This window comes from Mycetomoellerius zeteki, unplaced genomic scaffold (assembly GCF_001594055.1).
Source record: "Mycetomoellerius zeteki isolate Tzet28-1 unplaced genomic scaffold, Tzet1.0 scaffold471, whole genome shotgun sequence".
NCBI classification, from domain to species: Eukaryota; Metazoa; Arthropoda; class Insecta; order Hymenoptera; family Formicidae; genus Mycetomoellerius; species Mycetomoellerius zeteki.
The window spans coordinates 221225-246996 of NW_017257470.1; the positions used below are offsets into that span (position 1 = coordinate 221225).

A 25772-nucleotide genomic window follows, 5' to 3' on the forward strand; every position below is an offset into this window, starting at 1 on the left:
TTATTAACAAAATTATTGTGTAAATTGTAACTGGGCTGCCATAATACCACCTTTTCCTCTACTAAATGCATACATTAATATGAATGTTATCTACTTTAAAATTAATCACAGAGATATAGACTGATTTTTTATTTATATTTTGACACATATGGAAGTTAAAAATAACAAAAAGTGATTTAATTCAAGGGATTAGATTACTATTGCTCCTTTGATAACTTAACACTGCAACATTATTTTTTAATTTTCATTATTCTTTTTAGATTTATAATTAAATAAAAATTAATAATAATCTATACATTCTTTAGATAAATGCAAAGAAATGTTTTTTAATTGTAAAACAATATAAAAAATATAATAAAAATATAAAATGCGCCAAATATGTATAATAATATATGTACTGTAAATAGTATCATAATATAATTAGCAAAGTAAAAAGTCTACTTACATGGGGGATGCCCCATGTATAAATAATAAAAGATTATTATCATACACTGAAAAAAAATTTTAATAAATATTTGAATAGTTCTAAGTAAATATTTATTAAATATAAACATATAGGTACACTATTTATTTGATTATTTGACAAAAATCATTAATTTGATTTAATTACCATTTTTTATTGAGTAAATATTTCTTTTTGTAAGTAATATTTACTTAGTACTATTCAAAGAAATATGCATTAAGATTTAGTAAATTTTTTTCAGTATACATAATTCATATATGTTTTCCTTATTATTTTCATTTCGTTAAATCTTAAGTTGAAATGTTTTGTCATATACCTTAAGTTAATGAATGCGGAATGTGTTAAAGAAGAAAATAAAATATTAGCACGGTTTGTTATTACGAGCTATTACTTATTATTGAATAATGATTTTTTAAATCGTTATGGCGTCTTCAATTGTTATATTAAGTCTTTCAGCAAATCGCCCGCGTCGCGTCGTTGCTCCTAAGCGAATTTTATTCATCCTTCACGAGCATAAGTGATAAATCGCGATCATACGGTCCAGATGTAATTTACCGCATCTCACACGATGATATTATTCAATAAGCATCTCCCACCACGCATGTTTCTAAACCACGATGCCTATCCTAGTGTACCAATTACTCTCTACTTGGCATACAAACGGTAGAAAGGTGTTCTTCGCCGGAGTCATAGGTTACCGTTTTACATAGCGATCCGTAATGATCGCAGCTCTCTCGAATACATCGGGAGGAGGTGGAGGAGCAAAAAGAGGAGGAGGACGATAGCGAAACTCCCGCGCATTATCCAATCGTCGGGAGTGCTCTCGCGGACGGCGTTTACAGCGGCGGCGACTCCAAGTCGTGACCGATTCTCCGGTGGGAATCCGCCCTGAGATCAACTCTCATACGCCTCGAGAGAAGCTGTTCCGTGTCCATCTCTCTCTCTCTCTCCTTCTGTCTCTTTTCCGCCCGCGCGCGTCATTCCTTTTCCTATTCCTGCCTGCTTTGCGCCGCACCTTCTCTCTTTCTTCCCGCGTTGCACCGCGTCTCCCTCACCTTACCGATCCCCCAGACAGTTTACTAATAGTACATATTGGCTCGATGCACACAATCAAACGCGAAAGAGGCGATCCCCTGCAATCGGATTGCCCGCTTGCTCTTGCATCGCTCTTGCATACTCGCGTGCGGCACGGAACTGCCTCGATTGCGGTCCCGAACACTCGACCCTGCTGCTTAGATTTCGACGTAACAACACTAATTTAAAGCGAAGGAAATACGAGAAAGAGAGAGGCAATTAGACGATACCGTATTTTCATTATTCAATCTGTTATTTCTATTGTTTCTACTTTTGATGATAATTGAAGTAAAGTTATAATCTATATCTTTACTAAATCTTAATATATTCCTTTGAATGAATTAATTTAACTTCTCTGTTAATAGTTTGCAAAATATAGGCTTTACATTATTTAATTAGATCTCATTTTTAATTAAAATAAAATTGCAAACGTACACTGTTAAACACCAAAGAAGCAATAAAAATCCAATCTCTCGAATTTAAATATTTTATTATTTTTAATTTTTGTGTGTGTAGAAATGTATTAAATTAATTCATTTCTGCAGTTAATTTTGAAATAAACAACGTCCATATTAACATATGCATTAAGTAAATAATAAACTAATTTGAATGAAATTTAATACATGTCTCTTGAATTAATTGTTTAACTCTATTGCTTTAGTTAAATTAATGATATTCAATAAGAACAGTGGCGACCTATAGAAATAATTAAAAAAAAACTCAAATTGGATATAATTTGACATTATGAATTTAACAAAATGTATATCTTTTTCGCATAATAAGTTAACTACGTTATTGTAGTCCTCAAATTTTTACGTTACCGAGAGAATCTCATCACGCGTAAATAAAAAGAAAGAGATTTTTTTTATTGACTTGGCGCGAACACCAATTCTCCGAAGAATTCCAAAACGGAGAGTAACGAATTTCTTTCCGAATCATCTGTGCTATTTCTTCCTGAATGTTCGGATAGCATTCGAGTTTCTTCGATGCTTGATATCTTAAAAATAACTCGAGATCATGCAGATGAAAAATAAAGATAATAGCGAATTGCCAATATGCGTTTAAGAGGTCGACGATGAATCGAATCATTTAATTGCATATTGGTGCATGATTACATACATGTAATCTTGATGGGCTAAATATTTCTATGAAGTAAATTATACAGTTTCATAACATATTTGATACGAGATGTTTAGTTATTTTAACCTTTAAGTGGGTAGGTGAGGTGACCACAGCATACCAACACTGGGATTTTGTAACTTTTAACGACAGTGTTGGTATCGTTATAATATCGCTTTTTAGTATTGTTGCGCAGCTTTTTTACTATATATAACATCTACACAATGGTAGTACTTATACCTAACGATATCGACACTGTCATTAAGAGTTACAGAATCCCAGATATATAGATAGTTTTCAGTAGAAGAATACAGATAGTTTTCTTTAAAAACATTGTTTTGGAAAAGGAAAATAAAAAGTATTACTCACAAGGGAAGTTTCACAACTGTCTGGAACCGATTTGATTTTCCATGAAATATGTTGTTAAACGGTGAAACACCCCTTAAACATGAGTTAGCGCATGTATAAAAAAATATGTGTCTCTTAAATTTTCGCGTTTACGACATATTTCATGGAGAATCAAATAAATCGGTTCCGGACAGTTGTGAAACTTCCCTTGTCTAGAAGTCTTAAAGTTTATTATTTTTATTTCTCTATTTCATAGGATTACAATTCATGTTTTAATTAATTTAACTAACATAATAGACTAACAAAAAATATAAAAATTGTAAAATTGACATTTTTTGTAGTGTTTTGAACACATCACTTACTAACTTGCATATCTTTAGACCTTTCTATATTTCTATAGGTTAACAAGAGGGATTTAACTTAATTTATTTAAAAAAATTAATGCTATTAATTTTATATTTTTTTCATGATTGCTTCTTAGATTTGGGGTTAATTTACATGATTATAAATATGTATAGGTAAGAATAATGTCTGGAAATTTTTGTTACTTACTGCTCGGGGTTACTTGTGAAATAGCGGAGCACTAATTACTGAATACATCGAACTGGTCACATGCGATCAAAGGTCTTGACATGCGATCTTCCGTGCTATCGGAACATTTCCGCAAGCAATCACATTGAACGAATTCAAGTCAATTATACGAATGCATCGCTCTGTGCCAAATGATTTCATGTCTGTGACACAATTGTGCTTCGCATAGAACTAACGATTAAGGAATATCCTGATGTAAAACGATAACATTGTCTCGTTAAATCTTTCTATTAATCATTCTCGAGGCGAGTAAAGGATTTTTATAAATGAGAAAGCTATATACACGGAAAAAAAATGTTTCTGATCACAACTAATTCTGATTAGCTGAAATTACATTAGCTACTATATGTATCTATGAAATTTGCTAATACATACAAAGGATTTGCTGCTATAGTTAATATAAGGACGTGATAGCAAAATATGCGCGTCTGTTACAGTCAATTTATTTAGCAATATGAAGTTGGTTGTCATAGTTATCGGATATGTCCGTGTAAAAGAAAATTGTCTCTACCACAGTTAAATATGGTTTTTGCTGAAAGTATACTTGCTACCAAATTGTCTGCTACACAGAAAACGTTTGCTGTAATGATCAATACATAATAGCAAAATGCTTGTCTGTTACAATGATAATATTTAGGTCTTACAGCTAATGGAAATTAGACCTCGCAGACACGACATTAAGTGACTATATTAAGTATAATATTACTGAATTTAGCTGCCATACCTAATTTTTAACTGTGGCATCTAATCTTTTTTTTCCGTGTATATGTTACGTTTTTACATTTAAAATTTCCCCTTAGTCATTGATTTTTATCATATATTATTTGTACATATTGAATTAATCAAATGAATGAAACAAATTTAAATTTAAATATACAATTTGATTATAAATACCTTGTCACTTGCAAGTTTTTTCATATTGAATGTGAGAGATTAATAATCAAAAGCAAATTTCTCTTAATTTAATTGTTCAAATCTTTTCACTTCGCACTTTTCAAACTCGACAAAGAAATTCAGAAGTCTCATTAATTACTATTAAGCTTTAAGTTCACGATGCTATTGAAATCCGAGATCTCAGATGAAGAACCAGAGAGAGAAGCAAGAATTGACCAATCGCATTAGTCATGTGACTAATTGCTCAAATGTGAATTGTTCAAATATGATTTGTTAATTCTGTCTCTTTATCAGAGATGGACCGATTTCTAACCGGAGGTTTTAGAATTAAAGGGACATGGAGAGGCTTTCGACGCCGTGAGCAACCCTTGACGTTCCACTGGTGGAATTGGTGGCTCGTCGAAAGCAATTAACGTGCCAATTAGCCGAGCAATACGTGGCCATTTGTGGCGATTAATTCGAATTCGAGCGCCCCGTCGTCGATGACGGAAGTAACGTCGATCATCGAGTCTCGCCATGCATTTCCTCTTTCACGAATTTCGGACGAATTTATATCATGATAACGAGAGAAACTCGTTGCAATTGCAGTAACCGCATCTTTGCGCTTCAATTAATCTGTAAATTTAAAGAAACATTAACAAAAATTATTTTAAAAAGATACTCTCTAACATATTACATTTGACTTAAATGCACATTCTCCAACAAAAGAAATAAAAACAACTAAATTAATTTAATCAAATGAACAATTTTTTTTCTCAGTGTAGCTAAATTTTTAAGTACTTCAACAAAACCGTTTTTTCCGTGCATATATAGTAATAATTTTTGTATATTACGTGAAATTGTTATTGATATTTTTCTCTATAATCGATTGCATCGCTAAAATTAAATTCAATGACTAGCTGAGAATATTTCCAAGTTAAAATGCGCATCTAATCTTCGCTATCTCCGTGATTGCATTCGCGAGATGCATCGAAGGCGTAATGTGGGCACGCGAGCAGCGGGATCAATTCAATTTCGCATCCGACGTCCTAGCGGGATCTCCGTAATAATGAAAGAGGAAGCGCGGCTGATGAAGACGCGATATTAATTTCTATATCGCTTCCGTACTTCGAGAGAAGAAAGAAATGAAGGAGAGTGGGAAGAAGCGAAAAACGGATAATGCGCTGACTTTCTTACGTTGCTCTCGTACAAATTACGTGAGTTTTATTTCGAAATAAGTTTAGTTCTCGAAACGAGACGATCCCTTATATGACCGGCGGATGCGCTCATCGATTAACCGTTTTACCGGTTTTCCGGATGATCATATCCACGTAACGTAACGGTTCAATCGGCGGCCACCGAGGATTTGGTCATAGTCCGAAGACCGGTTACTCGATTCTCAGTAATTCGACATCAAGCTTTTGTAGAACAGAACATATCAATGCGATGCAGGTTTATTTTCGCTCTCTGTATTATTTTTAATTTCATTTTATTTTATTATTAAACTATATAATTATAAACGTTTTTATTAATTGTAAATTTACAATATAAATTTATCAACATATTTTATTACGTGGCTTTTTTATTTTATTGATGACTAAAATAATATTACTTTAACGCGATAAGATTATATTCGGTTGAGTTTTATATTCCTTAATGAAGATGAAGTTTCGCTTTCGGAGATATCGCGCGATTAATTCTGTTATAGTTTGATGAATCACGTTCCTATGATCGCATTCCTTATTACAGTCTCTTTTTTTTTACCATCGTCTACCAAGAATGATGACCCTGAAATAAACGAGCAAGTCTGCTAGTCCGTGACGCAAATCTAATTTTCGTTGATTGACGCAAAACGAGTGGGCCGTGATAAATCGTGATGGGTTCGTCCGATTAAAAACATGAGGGCCCGCGCTCAACTATCTGTAACAAAATCAGTTTTCGTATAGCAGAAAGACAGGTCGGGTTGTCCGACAATCTGATGAAAAGCCAATTTTTTTATACGTCGATACGACGCAACCGGTGTCGCTTTGCCGGTTCAAAAGTGGCTTCTATCTCTTAAGCTGAGTCGAAGGACACGTTTAATATAACGAATGACTGTTCCAGTTGTAAGGTATCGACATAAAAGACTGCGTTTGTCCCGAAGAGAGACAACACGCGTAGAAATAAACGCTTTATACAACTGCCGGCGCACATAATGCGAGATCGCCAAATGAGTCACTGATGTGCGCGAACAGACGAGAAATTCCTCGAATGCATCGCTGTGTTTCAGCGAAACTGGGAGCCACATACAATCACATTAGTTCGGATCTACAATAGGTGTTTTAAGCTTTAAGCCGTAAGAAATTGACCAATTATAGCCGAATGTGAGGAGAATAATTCACTATGATTCATCTATTTCTTATGGCTTAAAGCTTAAAGATCTACACTGAGAGAAAAGCTAGATTCACAACCTTGCTTTAAGAAGTCTTAAGTCATAAGTCGAAAGAGATCAAGCGGTAATGATTTCTGTCTTTAAACTGTTTTTTGCGCAGTCTTTAGGCTTTAATCGTTAGACTTAAGCGAATTAAACTGAGCAAAACCTAATTCTTACGACCTAAAAGCATAAGTTCTGTGGCCAATATATTGTTACTTACAACTTAAAGCTTACGGTTTACGGCCGTACTTTAAAGCAAGGTTGTGGATCTAGCCAAAGGATTTTATTAATTTAACAAGCCACCAGTACCTTTAACAAGTGATCGGTAAAAATGTGACAACAAAATTGATTTGTTGTGATTGCTTCTAGTCTGATATATCAACCAATTATTAGTAATAGAAGCAAACTATATAGAACCTAACTTATCTTTTGGATAGTCTTTAGGATCGTTTATCATAGAAATCATAGATGATCGTGGGGTCTTAAGTGGTAGGAAACTGACCAATCACATATAGGGAGAATACTTGACTAGAATTGGTCAATTTCTTACGATTTGAGACCCTACGACCGTCTACGACTTCTATGTATATATATATATTATATGAGCCTTTTATTTGCGATACTATTGATTATTTGTTACATTGGCGAATGAGAAATAATTAATTTGCAATAGTAACTAATCAATCGTTTTTAACAAATACCACATATGTTTTTCCTTGATTTATTCCTATAATAAAATCATTTCTCTCAGTGTATTGTAGACTCCGGTATCTACAGCGACATCTACAATGATATTTTAAAGCTTAAAACTTGTGGGCCTTCTATAATAAGCTATTACCTAAGTTTTAAGTCTTAAATCATAAGACATTAACCAATCAGTCGAATGTGAAAAGAATCATCGATTATGATTGGTCAATTTCTTACAGCTATAAGGGGATATTGGAATGGCCAAATTGGTCGGGACTTTGCAGATCGATATAAATCTCCGAATTTACTTAACGGAATCAAAAATCTTTTTACAGAATTGAAGTAGACGCAAAATTGGATAGTGCTGCAATAGACTTTATACTAAAATTGAAAAAAAGTTAAAAACTTACATTTCTTCAACTCGTACAGCTGTCACTTGACGTAGATGTTTCCTTAATACAAAAGTTTTTTTATAGCTCGTACGAACCAAACGACAGTGCAGCACCAAACATGTTACATGCACAAACAATACTGAGTTTATGAAACTAAGATTAAGAACTTCAAAAGAAAGATTTATATCGATTGGCAAATGACGTATATACGAATGCTGAGCGAAGACTCTTCCAAGAGATTGCAATATGTTAGATAAGGACAGATGAATGCGTTTGAGCGAGACACAACGTTATATAAGTATAAAAAATGAATGAAAGATTGTCACTATTATCAAATTTGGAATTAAAAAAAGCCTGTACTATCGACCTCGATCGAGTTCGGTCGTCGATCCAGCATCCCCTTAAGACTTAAAGCAGAGAGCTTAAAGCTTAGGTAATGACTTATTGTAGAAAGCTCTAAGCCATAAAAAATTAACCATTATAGTCGAATGTGAGGAGAGTAATCAGATTGCCACAAAACTAAAAATCAGAGAAATAAGGGAATTGTTAGGAAAATTGAAAACAATTTCGGAAATTAGGGAAAAATCAGGAATTTTTGCAAAATTGTCTGGAAAATCAAAATTATTGGCTTTAAAAAAGTTTAATACACGTACAGTCGCAGCTATACAGTTTTGGAATACTACCATTAATAATGATTTACATTGCTATGTTAAGTTAATCTCTCAACAAAATATTTAACGGTTTCCAAATTATAGGACGAAAATACAAAAAATTTGAAAATATTATTGAAAGGGAAAATTATGAAATTTTGTCTGGAAATCAGAGAAAAGTTATGTTAGGTAAGGAATTTTAGGACGAGGAATTTATAACCTGATAATCAACTACAATTGGCTAATTTCTTACGGTTTAAGGCTTAAGGCTTAAGTTTTACGCCTTAAAATCCCATTGTAGACGCCGCTTTATTTTGCGTGTGTTCCGTGTGTATGCGTGCACACGCACGTGCGCGCCCGTTTCATCTGAACACGAAACCTCGGCACGCGTGCCGAAGTGCGAATCGCTAATTCGAACGGAGAAAGGCTTGTCAGGGAACAGACGAGGATGGACAACAGACATGAGTCATGCAGCGTGCGTCTCACCTTCACACAGTGTCGTTCATCAGGGACGTAGACTGTTTTTTTTCACGTGTAATCCGATATGCACGATGGTAGTCATCTTTGAGTTGAAACATTCTGATTGATGTCGCAACGAGATATATGCTGACTTATAAGAAACTAAAACAAAAGAGAATTCAATTTTTTTTAATGTAATTGTAGACATCCGAATAATAGATGCATAGGCTTCTAATTTATTTTATTTTTCTTTTTATGAAAAGAAAGAAAACAAAAATAACTGCCCTTATACTCTGTTTATCTATGTATTTTTTGCTGTATTTTATTCTATTTTTCCTCATTATTCGTGCAATACAATTGAAGTGCTTACTGCAAGTGGACTAATACACATTTTATAAAAACGGACTAAATGAATTCTAAAGTTAAAGTGATGGGAAAATGCCAATATCACATGTTCGACTACGTTGTGGGGCTAATTCACAGAAGTATAACTGTGTCTCCAACTGATAAGTTTTATGTTGCGTGTGTTCCGTGATAATGATAAGTTTATGAAAATTCGCCATTATACACTCTGAAGGTGTCGTTATTAAAATTCTGAATATATGTATGTGTATGAATTAACTTCGGGTGAAAGTACATTCAATATAAAACACGCCGATTTGCCTTATTTGTTTTCACTCGTTTTGTAGGTCATTACACCGTGATTTATCTCACTACCCATGTGATAACTCTCTCGAATGGGCGTTATGTATAATAACAAGAAGTGAATGACAAAGAAAATATCATGCGCAAAAGGCAGATTGTTAAAATAGACAACAATTCGCGATACATTTTGTCACATTTTCCTTCAGTTTTTCATCGAGAGGACGGAGAGCTTTCTATGAAAAATAAATAAAAGTGTACGAAAGCTCAATATCATCAAGTTTTACGTCACGCGATCGGGATGAATGTGTCTATTATTCATGAAAATTATAGTCGTGATCCTCATTACAACCGTGGAAAGAACGGTAGAGAAGAAAGAGAGGAGGCGTAGACGTACAATATGTAAAGAAATGTCGGAAAATCGGCCGCTCGACTGCGCTCTGATCAAAAGAGTCTTTGAAGCGTAAGGAAGAGAGAGAGGAGCCGGATTACTATTTTTCGCCACTCTTTCATCCTCTACAGGAACGAAAATACACACAGCGGCGAATAGTCCCGGAGCAGACGCCGCTGGAAATAAGACGCGGAAAAAATTTCCGAAAAAAAGAAGCAAGAGAGGGGTAGAGATGAGGGATGCGCGCACGTCGCCGAAACGAAAGACACACTAGTCTGGTGCACTACTTCCGGGCTCCTTCATAACAAACCCTCCTCTCGTTCTCTTTTTCTAGGACTCCGCTTTTGAAAAGAAATTTCCACACGAGGCGTAGCAACTGCTATAACAAAGCACCGGGAGAATAATTCCGTGTTCCGTAAAGTTAATAATTGGTTCGCTAGCAATTTTCTTTTGAACGAAGTGTACATTTAAATATAAGAACCCTGGAATATAAAATAGCAATTAAAAATAGAAATAAGGTCAGTCAAATGCAGTTAGTATGCAAATTATAATGAAAAATGAAGTGTTTTTAATTGCCCTCGTAAATACAATGAATGGTCCAATGAACGTTTTGGTTCTATTTTGAATCATCAAAGCATAATACAAAGTACAAATGGTTATCTGTTACTCTCAGGCAAATCATGGTGAATCTTTCTTCAAACGAAACGTTTCTAAAAATCATCATGTCAAGCAACCGAAAGTCCATGAATGTGAGAGATAAATAATATTGATAAAACACGTGTAAAGTACGTATAACATCGCGTCGATTATATTAAAATTGATTAATGTAAAAAAATAAAATTAAAAATAAAGTTGGTCAGTGTAAAAAATTACACGAAAGGAACGATTTTACTGGAGTATCTAAACATTTAGGTAGATACATATCTGAAAATAATTTTGTTGGGTACAAAAATAATTATACATTGGAAAAAGTCTAGTAATAACTATCAAATATTGAGTGAAATAATTTCAATGAAATTTTTGGTAAATAAAATTAAAAATAACTTTATTTTTCTAAATATTTAGTAAGTGCCAAATATATAGTAATTGCCAAATATAATAATATAACCAATCATTTAATAATAATTACTAAATATTTAGAAAAAAAAAATTTTTTTATTATGTTAACGTAACATTTGATTGAAATTGTTTCACTTAACATTTAGTAATTATTATCAAATTCTTTTTTAATGTATTGGACGCTCAAGAATTGCTAGAATGTCTTAAAACTTTTTGAAGCATATTGTCATCGTGCTTTTGAACTTCCTATAATTTTAATTTAATTATTTTTACATCTATTTTCATATCTAGCTAAATTTTTAGAGAAAACCGTTCTTTCCGTGTAGTGAAAGAAAAAATTAAAGACAATCCTGGAACAAAATTAATTAAAATGATACAACTGCGCATGCTAAGTTTACAAGAGAAAGTGAGAGTTTCTTTTCAATGTCATCTAGTAACGAGGGAAAATAGCATCGACGAGATTAGGAAAAATGTATTAGAAAAGAAAACTTTTGTGCGTGAAACAATGGATATTTTTTCTGCTAGACTTGAGCATAGAACAAAAGTAACATGTCCGCATCTGTGTGAATTTTTTAATATTAAATTATTAAAATCATTGAAATATACATTTTAAGTTATTAAATTATGAAGAATGATGACATCAGAAGTAATTAAGGTTAATGTTTACATTTTGTAAACATTTTTCTAATACATCTACAAAAAGAAAATGAAGTAGATAACAATTGAAAAACATTGTATTTAATACGTATTTATTTACATACTCAATGCACACACACACACACACACACACACAGTTTAATAAAATTACTTTATTTCTTCCAACAGAGATTTTGACTTTCTAAAATTTTGATTTATTGCTTTTTCTTTTGTTTCTTTTTTTCGTTTGTTTTTCGAGAGATTCGAAGGCTCGCTTCGAAATAAAGTGGACCGTCAGCGGTAGGTCGCTATTTCATTTGTGCATTTTTATTGTATGACAAATTTTTTAAGCCTGTTGATTGGCTATAGAATAGAGAGATCCGAGGATCTCTATTCTGCACATATTTGTCATATGACAAAAACGCACAAATGAAATAGCACCCATACTCTGTACTGCATTAATACAGTGTAGAATATCTCGAGAGCGTGCGTATCGCGAGTGCGTGCGCGCGCGTGAGTATGCGTGTATGCTGACCCGATGCGTCGTGTCGGGGCTGCCATCGCGTTCGTTCACTCTTTATAAATAGAAGCTTTAAATTCTGTCGCGAGTCGGGCGTGGCAAGCCGCAAGAGGAGAGATCTACGATGATCCTAGTCACGAAACACATACATACATCATTCAACGCGATCCGCTCGTTCTTTCTTCTCGTGTCCCGGAGTGGCGCGCCGCCGTTAATTCTCTTTCATCTTGTTATTTCACATAACATTCGCTTTTCTTGCCGAAATATCTCGTTAATCTTCGAGTAGGTAACAGCATAGTTTCACGTGTGTGACCGTCGATTGCAATTAGTTCGAGGGGATATTTTCAATTTCCGTTTTTTCCTTTCTGTTCAGAAATTCAAATCTTCAAAAATATATTTTAATTATTTTTCTGAATGAGAACATTTTATTATGTTTTAATTCTTAATAACTTTTTTTATTTTTTATTTTATTTCTTAAAGCAGCTTCATTATACTGCACGCTATATTAATTAAGAAGTAAAACAAATGTCGAAAATATTTCTTCCACAGTTATTGAATTCTAAAACTACAGAGAGGCACGCGATACGATTTTTTGTGTCATTAGCGATTGCATGTGATTTAATTACTAGAGAAATTCTGCGTTCTGTATACACTATTAAATATCAAAGGAGCATGAATAATAATTCAATATCTTGATAATCTTGAATACCTTAAATAACACATTTTGTTAATTTTCATGTGTTCCATAATGTAAAGCAATCCATTTCTGTGGTTAGTTTTAAAGTAAACAACGTCCATATACATATAGCAAATAATAAATTGAGTTAAATGTAAGTCAAATTTAATACATTTTATACATTAAATTATTGTATTTAACTCCATTGCTTTTAAATAAATTCATGATATATTGAGTAGGAATAATGGCGACTATTTATGAAAATAATTAAAAATAACTCAAACATAGTATATATAATGAATTTAATAGCGTAACGCAATTATACACTGAAAGAAAAAAATGTACTGAATTTTAATAAATATTTATTTAAATAATATTACTAATTAAACATCTACTTATGATAAATAAATATTTACTTAAATCAAATTAATAAATCATGTACTAAATAAATATATCTTTATTTTTAGTAAATATTTTGGTACTATTCAAACAAATGATTTATTAAAATTGAGTATATTTGTTTTCAGTAAGTATAGTAAATTTACTAAATCGCGATCTAGCACGAAAGATTGCATCGTATACCTCTGTGATGTAAGCTCTGATATTTAAAATTTTATTTTATTCATAAATTCACGTACGAGCGGTAGAAGCGCCTTGATCGGTCGAATCGAATCCTCCATTCGACTTAGCGTTGAATCGAACGGCTTCGAATTGAACACGTTTGAAAATTTAGCCGAGCATAAATTCCGAGGAAAGCTCTCTGTTGCGGGTATCGGTGTTGCATAAATCAGTCGGGGATTCGAGGAACGAGTAGGTAGTAAAGTTCGCGTGAAGCACGATCGGTACACACAAGTCGGATATTATTCATTGACCCGACATGACCCCGACACTGTCATCGTTTTTGCCGAGTTATCCCTTTATTATTTCTCACTCCCGCTATACCTTCAATTTTAACAGATGTTTATCTCTCTCTTACAGATATTCGGCGCGTATACGAACTAGGACTTGACATGCCACGCCTTCTGTAAGGTAAGATACGTAAGATCATTTTCATCATAATCAGCTAAATCAATTTTCCTAATTTTACACGAAAAGAATTTTGCTGAAGGATTTAAAAATTATCTAGACACAGATTTGAAAATAATTTTGTTGAACTATCAAAATAATTATGTAGGGCATTCAAACATGATGAGCAATGCCGCAAAAATTTTTGACATTCTATTGCAACCAACTTGAGTGTCCTACAGTATAATTATTTTGATAGTTTGAGTATAATTATTTAATAGTCCAATACAATTATTTAAATTTTTAAATCTGTTTTTAACTAAATGTTTAGACACTTCAGCAAAAACGTTTTTAGCAGAATTGAAAGAAATGAAATAGATTAGAAGGGAAATAGATTTTTTTAGAAAACGTTTTTTTTAATTATTAACTTTTATTCGATTTTTATCATTTTTCAAGACACATTAATACATTATGCTTTTTAAGTAATCTCAATTTATTAAAATGTTTTTTATAAATGTTTTATATCGCTATTTCAACATTAGTAGTTTTATAGGATTTAGAAAATTATTTTGCTTAGTTCCATGATATTCGATCTTTCATTTAAATTCATCAGTTTGTAGCGTAGAACTTTCTTAGCTCTGTTATAAGTAAATAGATAGACATCTTTAGGAATCGTACGTTAAAACAAATAATTCGAATAGGCTCTAATGAATAAATCAATAAATTAAATAAAGCTTTTTAGAACCGACACAGATTATTAGTAGGTAAATACATATACTTTATTTAGGAAATTTTTCAGGAAATGTTTATATGTTTTAAATTTTAAATAAAGTATATATACATATTTACACACTAATAACCTAGGTTGGTTTTAAAAGACTTTATTTAATTTATTAATAATCTTTCATCTAATTTATTATTGGTCTTTCTGATGTAATCATTTGATGGTTTATCGGGCGATCATCGAGCGAGATTTATGACCAAGCATTTAGCAAAGGCTTGACATTGTTTTTCCGATTAACGGAAACAAAGGTACGCGGCAGATTTTACAGAAGAGTTCGCATTGTTCTACTCCGAAATGCATGCGAAACGTATCATGGCATGAGAGCGATGTTATTTCGCATTCCATTGCTTCTAGATGCCATTGTGATGAGAAAGAGAGAGAGGGAGAGTATGGATCGATGGCTCGTCGTCGCGGATGGTCGCCCGACTGTAATTGTTCCGGGAAACCGGAAGCGCGTAATTACGCTATGTATCGAATGGAAAATTGTGCGCCGTCGTTCGACGATTCCTGCATGCATTCCGGGATGCGTGTACCGCCCAGCTTTTGCAGCAATTCCAACCGTATCCATGTTGCACGGACAATTGAAAATTCTTAAATGTTTTCACCTTCACGATTAATTAAAAAATCGTTAATTATTCGGCCTTGATTAGTGTTTGTAGCTGTAATATTTGATGCGAAGGTGTGGAATTTTGCAACGTAAAGTAAAAGAAAACTGTTCCTTAAAATATCTAAAATCAAACTTTTATATCTGGAAACAGAGTAGTGTCTTGGCGCTAAATCTATATTTTAACATTAAGCACTCCTGTTGTATCTACGTAAAAATCAAACATTTTATATCTTTAAACATATAAAATATATCTTATCTATACATTTTTCGTGATTAAGATTATCGTTTTATATAAATACTGAACTCTAAATGTTATATAATTATAGATAGATTACTATTTTGTAATTATATAATTATAAAATAATAATCTCTATAATTATATACTATTTTATAATTAAAGAAATTCAAATTTAGTAATAATATTCTTACAGTATTATTGATTTACATATCATCGTTGTAATTTATGTAATAATTTTGATATATATGTCACTGATCGACAAATCTTGGCAAGCCCGATCAAACGGATTGATATTAAAAAAGAAGTTTGACGTGAAAGGTGATATCACACATTAGCATTAGTCTGTGCGTCCACTTGTTGCAGCAATTTTTGAATGAAGCGCGCAGATATTCGCTCTAACTCGTATAAACTTTTTAATGGTTTCTGTACGAAATTATGCCGACTGCATTCCTGAAAGCGACAATTGCAAGTGGCGGCGCTATAAACGTACCAAATTCGATATTAATTCTAGTTAAAGTATTGCTAGAAATTGTGTCAAGGCCGTCATTGCTCTTATCGATAAAACTATCTCACAAGCAACGACGCGATCAATTCTCACGGATCGCAGCTCTCCGAAATCTTGTGTGTGTGATAACTCGAAATCCGATAATTTTCACACGACATTTAACGTTAAACCGATCAAGTGTGATTTAACTTTTCTTGTCAAATACGGTAATCTTAATTATATAAGTAAGAATTTTTAACCTTTACATTATTATTAAGCAAAACAAAATGCAATTAAATCAATTATTAAATAATCTATAATTTATGTTTAGAATTCTTGAATAATTAATAATTATGATTAATAACGGAAATAAGCGGAGCGAAAATAATTATCGGTTATGATTTATTTCATCGTTCCAGTCGGCAGAAAATAATTGCACTTTTGATTATGATTGATGTAACAAATTAGCTGTACGTTAAAAAGAAATACTAATTCTCTTTTATGCAATCCATATGTTAATTTAACTTCAAAAGCGTAAAGCCCGTAATTAATGTAAAAAATAATTATCAATTAATTATATCAAAAGTAGCTAGGAAATAACTAATTATTGCTCAACAAACTTATCAAATCTCTACACCTTCGAGTCCGTGCAGAGATTTTTAAATTCTTTTGGCTTCTCCATCCTAAATTGCTCGAAATTTAAAACGATAAAAAAACTGCGCAATGAATTCTCTTACAACTGTTCACTGTTATTATATCCAAGGAGCAATAGTAATTAACTAATCCCTTAAGTTAAATAATAAATTGTTATTCTTAACTCCCTTGTGTATCAAAATGTAAATCAATCCACTTCTGTAATTGAATGGCTTAGTTTTAAAATAAACAACGTTTATGTTGACACAAATAACAAATTAAATTTGAATCAAATCTTTTCTTGAGTTAAATTGCTTAATTTCATTATTTTAATTAAATTAACGACATATTGAACATACAGAAAAAAGACTTTTTGTATACTTGTGTCAAAATACCTGTTAAAACTTTTGTGTTGAATTTTTAATATATCCCCAAGAGAGTATTAATTTAACACATAATGTCATTGTATTATTTGAATATTTTGTATTAAATTGATATTTTACATTTCTTAGAGTTAAAATAATATAATTTATAAGTAATTGAACAAATAACAAAAATAATGTAGTTTTAACAATAATGAGTAAAAGATGAAGGTACATGTCAATTTAACATGTTATAAATTTAATTTTTCTAAAGAAATATATTTTCACAATTTGTTTTTAAATTGTGCTAAAGTGTTACATTTTTGTATTAATTTTTCATAATGTTTATATTTTTTAACTTTCTAACATATTTATCTTGTATTAAATTAATACTAAAATTTGGGTCTATCGTTTGGGACGTGAAATTTAACAGAAATTTTCCAAGTGTAGAAGCAATGATGTATAAAAATGATCAAAAATAAATTATGTAAAATTTGACATTAATGTTCGTGCGCGATATTTTTGATGATATCGCACTTTAACATACCGCGCGTCGCGTAACTAACGGTAGCTTAATAAGAACCGGCAGCACTAATTCTCGGCGGGCTTCCCCACGTTCTCCTGATGTGGTGATGCGGAGCGGAGAGCCCAGCTCGCCGTCATCATCGTCGTCAGCTGTGCGAAGGTCAGGGTCGCGTGCGCGCTAGCCGAGAGGGTGCAATCGATGCACCGTCCGCCGTCGCTCCGCGCATCCCCTTGCCGGATGCAGTTGCTATGGAGACCATCTCCTCCTGACCCCCATTGCCTGGAGGTGCGGAGAGCGGCAGCCCGTCGACGCACGGAGAGCGGGACCCGGGGAATCGGGATATCAATCCTGTACGGTTGCGGAGTAGTGGCGCGAGAGAGTGGCGAAGGCGGCAGCGCGTTTAATGCATTCCGCGTTCTTCTCTCGCTCTTCCTTCCCTTCTTTGCGATTCGTTAAAGACGACATTCCACGGTGAGGAATCTTTTCCGCGTACCTGTTCCGCGTCCGGGACGCGATTCTCTTTGGGAAAGAGACGCTTGGAAACTTAATCTCTCTCTCTTTTGCGTCGTGAAGAATACTCGCGCGTAATTGTGTCCTCTCGGTGAGAGTCTCTGTTAGTTGATCACTTGGTGCTGCATCTTATACGATAATAGACATTACTACGGATCAGTGGGCGAGTAGTGGAGATATCAAATGAAATAACACGAGGCAGTATAATTTGGAACTTTTGTTATAATCTCTTTCTCTCTCTTTTTTAAACCTAAATAAAATTGACAAAGTACATTTAAAAATATTTAAATTAATCGAGTACCATTGTTTAATCGATCTAATTTAAAACATGTTTATCGCAATTCTATGGAATATTCAATATTTTAACTCAACATAAAAATGTTGAACAAAAAATTTTGACTGAAATATCGACTAGAAATTTTTGTAACTATTCATATTCGTTTTCATGAATATTTTTAATTTTGAAGGCTTTGAACCTATCCAGACAAAACTTATATTCAGTATATAGAAAAATTGAGCAATCGCATGTAAAGGGTACTACGTCGTTGCGTTCTTTATACTAAACAAATGATTAGTTAATTTTTATATGCTTACACATTAATAGCGTTTTCCATTGGGAAAACTAGTGCAACACTGATGCAAATGAGTGCAAATTGGTTTACATGTTTACAATGTTAATAAATAATCTAATCCTTTTAAGGTTATGAAGTTATCGCGATAACAAAGAGATAAAAGGATTAACATCGCAGTCTTTAAAATGATATTTTAATATTGTATAATTAAAAATAAAATGCAAAACGGCTCAACAGAATTAATAATTAAAATATCTAATTAGTAAAAGGGCTTTTTTGAGCCAACAATGCTAGATGTTTTTTGCGTATTAACGAATCTCTAGCGTTGTTGGTTCAAAAAAGCCCTTTTACTAATTAGATATTTTAATAATGTAAAAGAGTTAAATTATTTATTAATATTAAAAATATGTGAATTGATTTGCATTTAATTGCATCAGTTTTGCACTAGTTTTCTCAGTGAAAAACGAGATTGAATCAAATTACGTATTGAAAATTGAAATTGCATTAATCAAATTTGATTAAATCAGAACGAAAAATTTATTCATTATTCGATATATTCGATATAATATTTATTATATTTTTGCTCGATATATTAACAAGTCTAATTCAATCAAATAATATTAAATAACTAACTCCTGCTCGTAAAATTACATATAAAAATATAACGATTATCCAACTGTTTTGCAATTTGAACTATTTTTCCAAAATATTTTTTAATAAAAAGGTTTCCTAGTCTTCCTGCATTGTTAGAATTATTCGATTATTTTCTTTTTATTTAATCGTTGCAGAAATAAAAAGTAAATTATGATCCTAATTGAGGCGTCATTGTGCCAAATTAAGTTGCGCAAGGTCGCTCCGAGAGAGACGAAAGTAAGGTTAACTAATAGAAATCAATATTCCCCGAATCGTTCACGTAACATAGCCGCACCAAGACCACACCTTCGCTTTTAATTCCCATCCGCGCTTCTTAAACAACAGGCAGGCGTGGAGAAACAAAGTATTTTCTCGTCGCGTTAGACACGTCCGAGAATTCGAAAGACGGGAGAGATGGACGGTTGGAACAGCTGGAAAGGGTCGGAGGGCTCGTTTCTCTCGGCATGGTACCAACGCGTGAGAGAGTCCTACGTCGCACTTTGGTTCTTCGGGGTGTTTCAGAGCAGCAGGACGATGTCGACGAGCACCGCCCTCGGAGGCGGTGGTGGAGGCGTTGGCGGTGCCCTCAGCCTGATGGGTTGCATGAGAGAGGCCTCGCCGCCCCCTCAGAACCATCATCAGCATCATCATCATCAGCATCATCGCGCTTTTGGCCTCGGCGAGTTCTCAGTGACCCAGCACAGCGTCGACCCTCTGCCCAAAGGTCAGTGAAGCTTGAGTACTCTTAGTATACTTTGACAGTTTGTAACTTTGCGAGATGCACAAGAGTTCTAAGGCAATTTCAGTAGTTATCAATTTGATTAATAAACTTTCAGAATATAATGAACGTATCGTAATTTTAAAGTTTCTTTGTGCAACTTTAGTAATTTTATATATATTTATAAAGCAGTTAAAACAGTAAATGTTAATGTTACAGTGAATATTATAGAATATATAAATGATTATAGAAGCTGGTTATAGAATACTTTACTTTATATAGTCGTTCTTAACTTTTCAAAATTTGTAACACAGTTACTGATGTTAAGGCTGTAAGATCCATTTAATTTGTGTTAGATAATTAAAGACACTAATTAATTTCAAGGAACGGAATAACATAACTCGTATAAGAAAAGGATGATTTACTGAGTATATTTTAATAAGAATAATCTAAATTTTAGCAGATGTAACAAAAAATTGAATTGTTTGGTATTTTTGACGAAGAAATTTATATTGAGTAGGTCCAATAGATCTACCGTCTAAAGAGTTAAGTGCGATTTTATTTCTCTTTCGATTATCAATGTTAATATATAATACTTCATTGATTCTCTCTCTACGAGATTTGCTTGCAATATTATTTATATAACACATACATCATTATCGATGCTAAATTATTCATTGAAAGAGATATTCATTGTATATACTGAGAAGAATGTTTTCGTCAGACTAATAAAAGATTCAATCAGAATTGCATTTTGGTGAGGCCAAACAGAATGGTTATGATAATCAAATTAACCAATTTGCCCTCACCAAAATGCAATTCTGGTTGGACTTTTTTTTTATTAAACTAGAATATATTTTATTATGTGCTAATTGAATATTCGAATATTAATAATAGAATAGATTACTATAATGAAAGATTCGATGGTTGCCGTATTTTCTGATCATTCGCTACATTATTCAAGTGAAATAGATTTCCCTAGGAACTCTGTTTTCTGTCAAATTCTAAAAGAGATGGTAGAAATACGACGCTGCCGGCGATGATCTAAATGCGCCGTCGGAAGAACTGCATTTCCTCCTCCGAGAATCGGATTCTCGACGTCGCGCGTTCTTTCGATATGAAGACACGCGAATTTCTGATTTCGAGGCGTGTATTACGGCAAGCCCAGGGTAAACGAGGCATATGATGAAACGGATTTCGTCGAATGCCACGTTTGCGTGGAACGCAGCAATTTCCTATAAAAATACACGAAGCGTCGCGACAATTCAGTAATGAAATTGTTCCTTTAATTCAACAGTGTTATTCACATTTTTTTATGATTATAATTCCGTCATTTTATGTTACTTTAATATTTTTATAATGAAAATATTAATGAAGACTGCTTCTCATTAAGAAAAGAATTGAGGCAGAACAGATTTGATTTCTTTAATTTAACTTTTTATTATTCAAAGTTTAGATTTTAATTTAAAGTTTAGAAGTTTTTTCATTGTAAAGACTTGTCTTTGCAATGAAAAAAAATTGTTTATTTGACTAAATTAATTAATTTTGTTTTTATTTCTTTTATAGGGGAATTGTATGTATTTAAGTCAAATATAATATATTTGACTTACATATATTCTTCATTGCAAGAAATAAAGATGAATTAAATTAATTTGGTCAAATGAACAATTTTTTTCTCACGCTGTTAAATCTATAGAATCAAATTTAACCTAATTTAAGTCGCGACTGCTGCTACTCAATATATCGTGATTTTATATTAAAACAATGGTTAAGTTTAAAACTATATAATGTTAATATTTGACACCATATATCATCAAATTGACACTATATATTATCAAATTTATTATTGTTTTAGTATAAAATAACGATATATTTAGTAGGAGCAGTGGCGACTTAAATTAAGTTAATTTAACAGTGCAGTGTGAACGAGATAAATTATTAATTTTACCCAATGTTCTCCAAGTTTACGCCCAAGTAGCATCACGTTACGGTATCGTGTTGCAATCCGCAAGGTTGCACGAGGACGTTCTCTGCATCTCGGGCAAGGATGCAATGGTAAATTGAGGTCGTTGTTAGCGGTAACAGTAAGAAGCTTGTATGTACGTTTAATTAGGAGCGGACAGAGATTAAAGTGACAATTATGATTATGGTAGGCAGCGAGCTATGATTTCTTTTTTTTTCCTGTTTTACATTATTGCGTGCTATGACTATTGTTCACGAGAACATAGCCGCGTTATGTGTCATTACGGATGAATTTCCGGGTCGGTATAATGACCTCCACCATTGGATTAAGTCTCAGTAAATTGTAGAGCTCGGCAAGCGCGGAGGTAAATTAACTCGCGAGTTAATTTTTTAATCGAGGAACACAATTAGAGGAAACTTCGTAAATTCTCGGTCAGCTGACGTTTGTTATGTACCCCAACCGAAATCCTCCCGTAATTAAATGTTCATTAACTTTCTAGTGAACTTAAATTTCAATTTTTCTCATAAAAAAATTTAATTTACTCGCTTCTTGTATTAAATTTTAATTTAAACTGTAATAAGAAATGTTTTTGAATATTAATGTAAAATAAAGCTCAGACACAGTAAAATATATTTATATCACGATATATTTCATTATAGAGTTACTTTTAATCGCGCGACCGAAATGATATTTTATAAATCTGTTTTATAAATTAATTTCCTATAGTTCTTTAACTTTATTATTTTTTCATAATTTTTTTGTATCGCGCGTTTGTACAATTTACACCTCGAATAATCTTTGCTTTGCGTCGGTTTTTTTATATCGAGAATTTCCGTGGCTGCAGTGACGATGCATCATTCTTTAATATCGTACAAACAGATGTTGTCGTTACGTGACGCTTTATTGTGAGATAGACAGCCGCTAGCGAGCGACTCTAGCGTAGCGTTATTTTTCGCGCTTCAACGACGTTGAAGCCGTCATTGAAGCGTGTAAAGTGCGCTCGCAACAGAGAGTGTCAAGTACACAGTAAAGATCACTCCCGATCAAGCGTACATTCCTCTCCCCTTGTCTCGTTAAGGGCCGGTGTTTGATCGCGGGGCGTACGAAGACATCGTGGTTGATCGACTTTAAGCGCAGCATCACGCTGCATCGAGATGGAATTGTGGTAGATCGACTTTAAGCACAGCGTCATCACGCCGCGTCGAAATTGGGTATGCGACCACAAATTAGGATATACTGACTTTAAAATGTTGTTTAATATTGAATGTCTATTCTAGACTAGATTCGAAAATACTGAGTGTTTCCATGTATTATTTTATTCTTTATTTATTGAATGTTAAACTATAAGGATAAAATGATATGTGAGGCCACTCGAGTGGTGTATCCAAACGTAACCTTGTATTGTTGTTTCAAGGTACTTATATAAAATTAAATGTATAGTTACGGGAATTCGAAGGCCGCTGTATTTGTTACAAAGGAGATTGCGTTGTTGTACATGGTGTCCCAAAATTTTCGACTCAAAATACTCTAGCAAGAAAATTTTAGAAAAATTAAATAAAAGTTATTTCTAAATTTTTATTTTAAATGATTTTGAGATAATGAAGGGTTTAAGTACACAGATTAGTAATCTGAGATTACATTTAAATGGCCATTTATTTATGAATCACGCGTGTATTAGTGAACATATTGAGGTGTTAATATTCACAGGTGACCGTTTAATGTAATTATTATATAATAATTAGTTATATTTAAATCCTTACTCAAAAACTACTGTTTAAAAAATTTACAAATGACGTTTTTATTTAATTTTTTGATAACTTTTTGTTACATTATTTCGAGTCACTCTTTGAGATACCCTGTATAATTAACAAATGCAGATCAGTATATATTTTATTTAGGTCGTTTATATTGCTATCATAATTTTATTAAAACCTTGGAAAAGAGTTAATTTTTTGTACAATATTGATAATTTTGAGAAATGGCTTTCGCGAAGATTTCCATGATTTCGTTTCATTATTTAATAATATATTTTTTGTTACGATTATTTATTTATTTTCGTTTATCGGTTTATCACATAGTGCGGTGTAAATATGTATGTAATATAAGGATAGCTTTTAGTTTTCTACTATCTCGTTGAGATTGCCCATCTACCTGCTAAAAGTCTCAAATCTCATCTTTTGTGCATTAACGTCGAAGGCATCGCGAGGTTTCCTCGAGAAGCATCGGCAGATGCGTTACGTCAAAAGCGGATAAAGTTGGAGTGCTCGTGAGTGACAGGGACAGAGACGAGTCAGAAAAGAGCGGACAGGAAGAAGATAAAAGCCATTAGAGAGGGGGGAGAGAGAGAGAGAGAGAGAGAGAGAGAGAGAGAGAGAGAGATTGAATACCAGCACGTTAGGCCCGTACCTTATTAGGAGAGGCTTACGATATGTCGAGCCGATATAGAGTTATCAGAGGCCCGAGCTTCTAATCTTATCACGTTACGACCGTCGTTATGTATTTTGCGTATTATCCGCGAAGTCAGTCAGGTGTACACTATGCGAACAGAATACGCGAATTCTATAATTCTCGGCTCCATGTAGGATACCTTCTCTCGACTCACTCGTAGATTTCTTCGGTAAATATCACCCGATCATCGTGCATCTCGCAAGATCTTAAAAATTGCAAATTTCATTGACAATGACACAAATCTATAATATATTGCATGCGTTGCTAAATATTTTTCTTTTAATATTTTTACAATTTAATTACTAAATATTAAAAACTATTTTATTCGTGTAATTGTGCGTTGTCACTTGGATCGTAATTAATTTCTACGTTTTAATTATTGTCGTATTTTTAAAACGAATTTTTAATAATTAAAAAAGTGATTTAATTTTTTGTTTAATTCTTTTATTTAATATTTTATTCAATTGAAACTCGTATAGTAATCGAGAAGAAGAGAATGAAGAAATATTGTAGTGAATGTTGTTTGTTCTTTTTTTCTGTCAGAAATATTAGAATTAAAAAAATAACTGAACGGTATGTAATACATATATTGTGCCGGTGTTCCTGAAGAGAATTTATACCGCGCGATTTGAGTTTTCCTAACTAAACCTTTTTTGCATGTTTTATTCGCTTGTAGAACCAAAGAAGCGTCGCTTTCATCCCCTGCGCGGTCTTCGGAAGATCTTCCGTCGAAAGAGCCGCGGAGCCGCTGATGCGCGTTCCGTCTCCAATTCCGCTGATCGGGATGCCGAATTGGCGCGCATCCCACGGGAGGAGATCACGATGAGGCATCCTGCGGGACGACCGGAAGAAGCCCGTAGCAGGAGCGCCAGCGAGCTCCTCACCGACTCCTGCGATCGGGAAAGGTAAGAAACATCTCTCTATATTTTACTTATCGATCTCGGGAATAGCTTCTCTTAAAAATATACCTACTTAAAATATAAAGATAATTGATTCCACACGAAAGTATCTTATATTTATTGTATTTGAAAAATTTTTAAATAAGCGCACGTAGTTCGAACACTATCTTTATTTGAAAATATTAAATATATATAATGCACAAACTCAAACTTGAATCTATATTAGATAATAAAATTTTTGAGATTATTATTAAAGTATAATTATAAAATAATAATTATTAAAGTATATTTATTATTTAATAATAATCTTAAAAATTATTACCTAATATAGGTTGAATTAAAAAATATGCTTATTACAGATTTTAGAAAAACTCATTATTATGTACTCAAAACACAA

The 25772-nt window shown here is 33.0% G+C and overlaps 1 protein-coding gene across 3 annotated transcripts in view; it reads left to right on the top strand.

Annotated features, from left to right (window-relative positions):
- Positions 1–25772, top strand: part of LOC108727189 (uncharacterized) — a 101883-nt gene that overhangs the window by 29234 nt on the left and 46877 nt on the right. Inside the window, exons 2-4 of one of the 3 annotated variants that reach the window (XM_018455185.1) lie at positions 13972–14022; positions 19693–20071; positions 25153–25381. In XM_018455185.1, the coding sequence (XP_018310687.1) occupies positions 19762–20071; positions 25153–25381 (539 nt within the window). In that variant the 5' untranslated portion in view covers positions 13972–14022; positions 19693–19761. Of the gene's footprint in view, positions 1–13971; positions 14023–19496; positions 20072–25152; positions 25382–25772 lie in introns of those variants that run through there. The other 2 variants (XM_018455187.1, XM_018455186.1) reach the window with 2 other exon arrangements.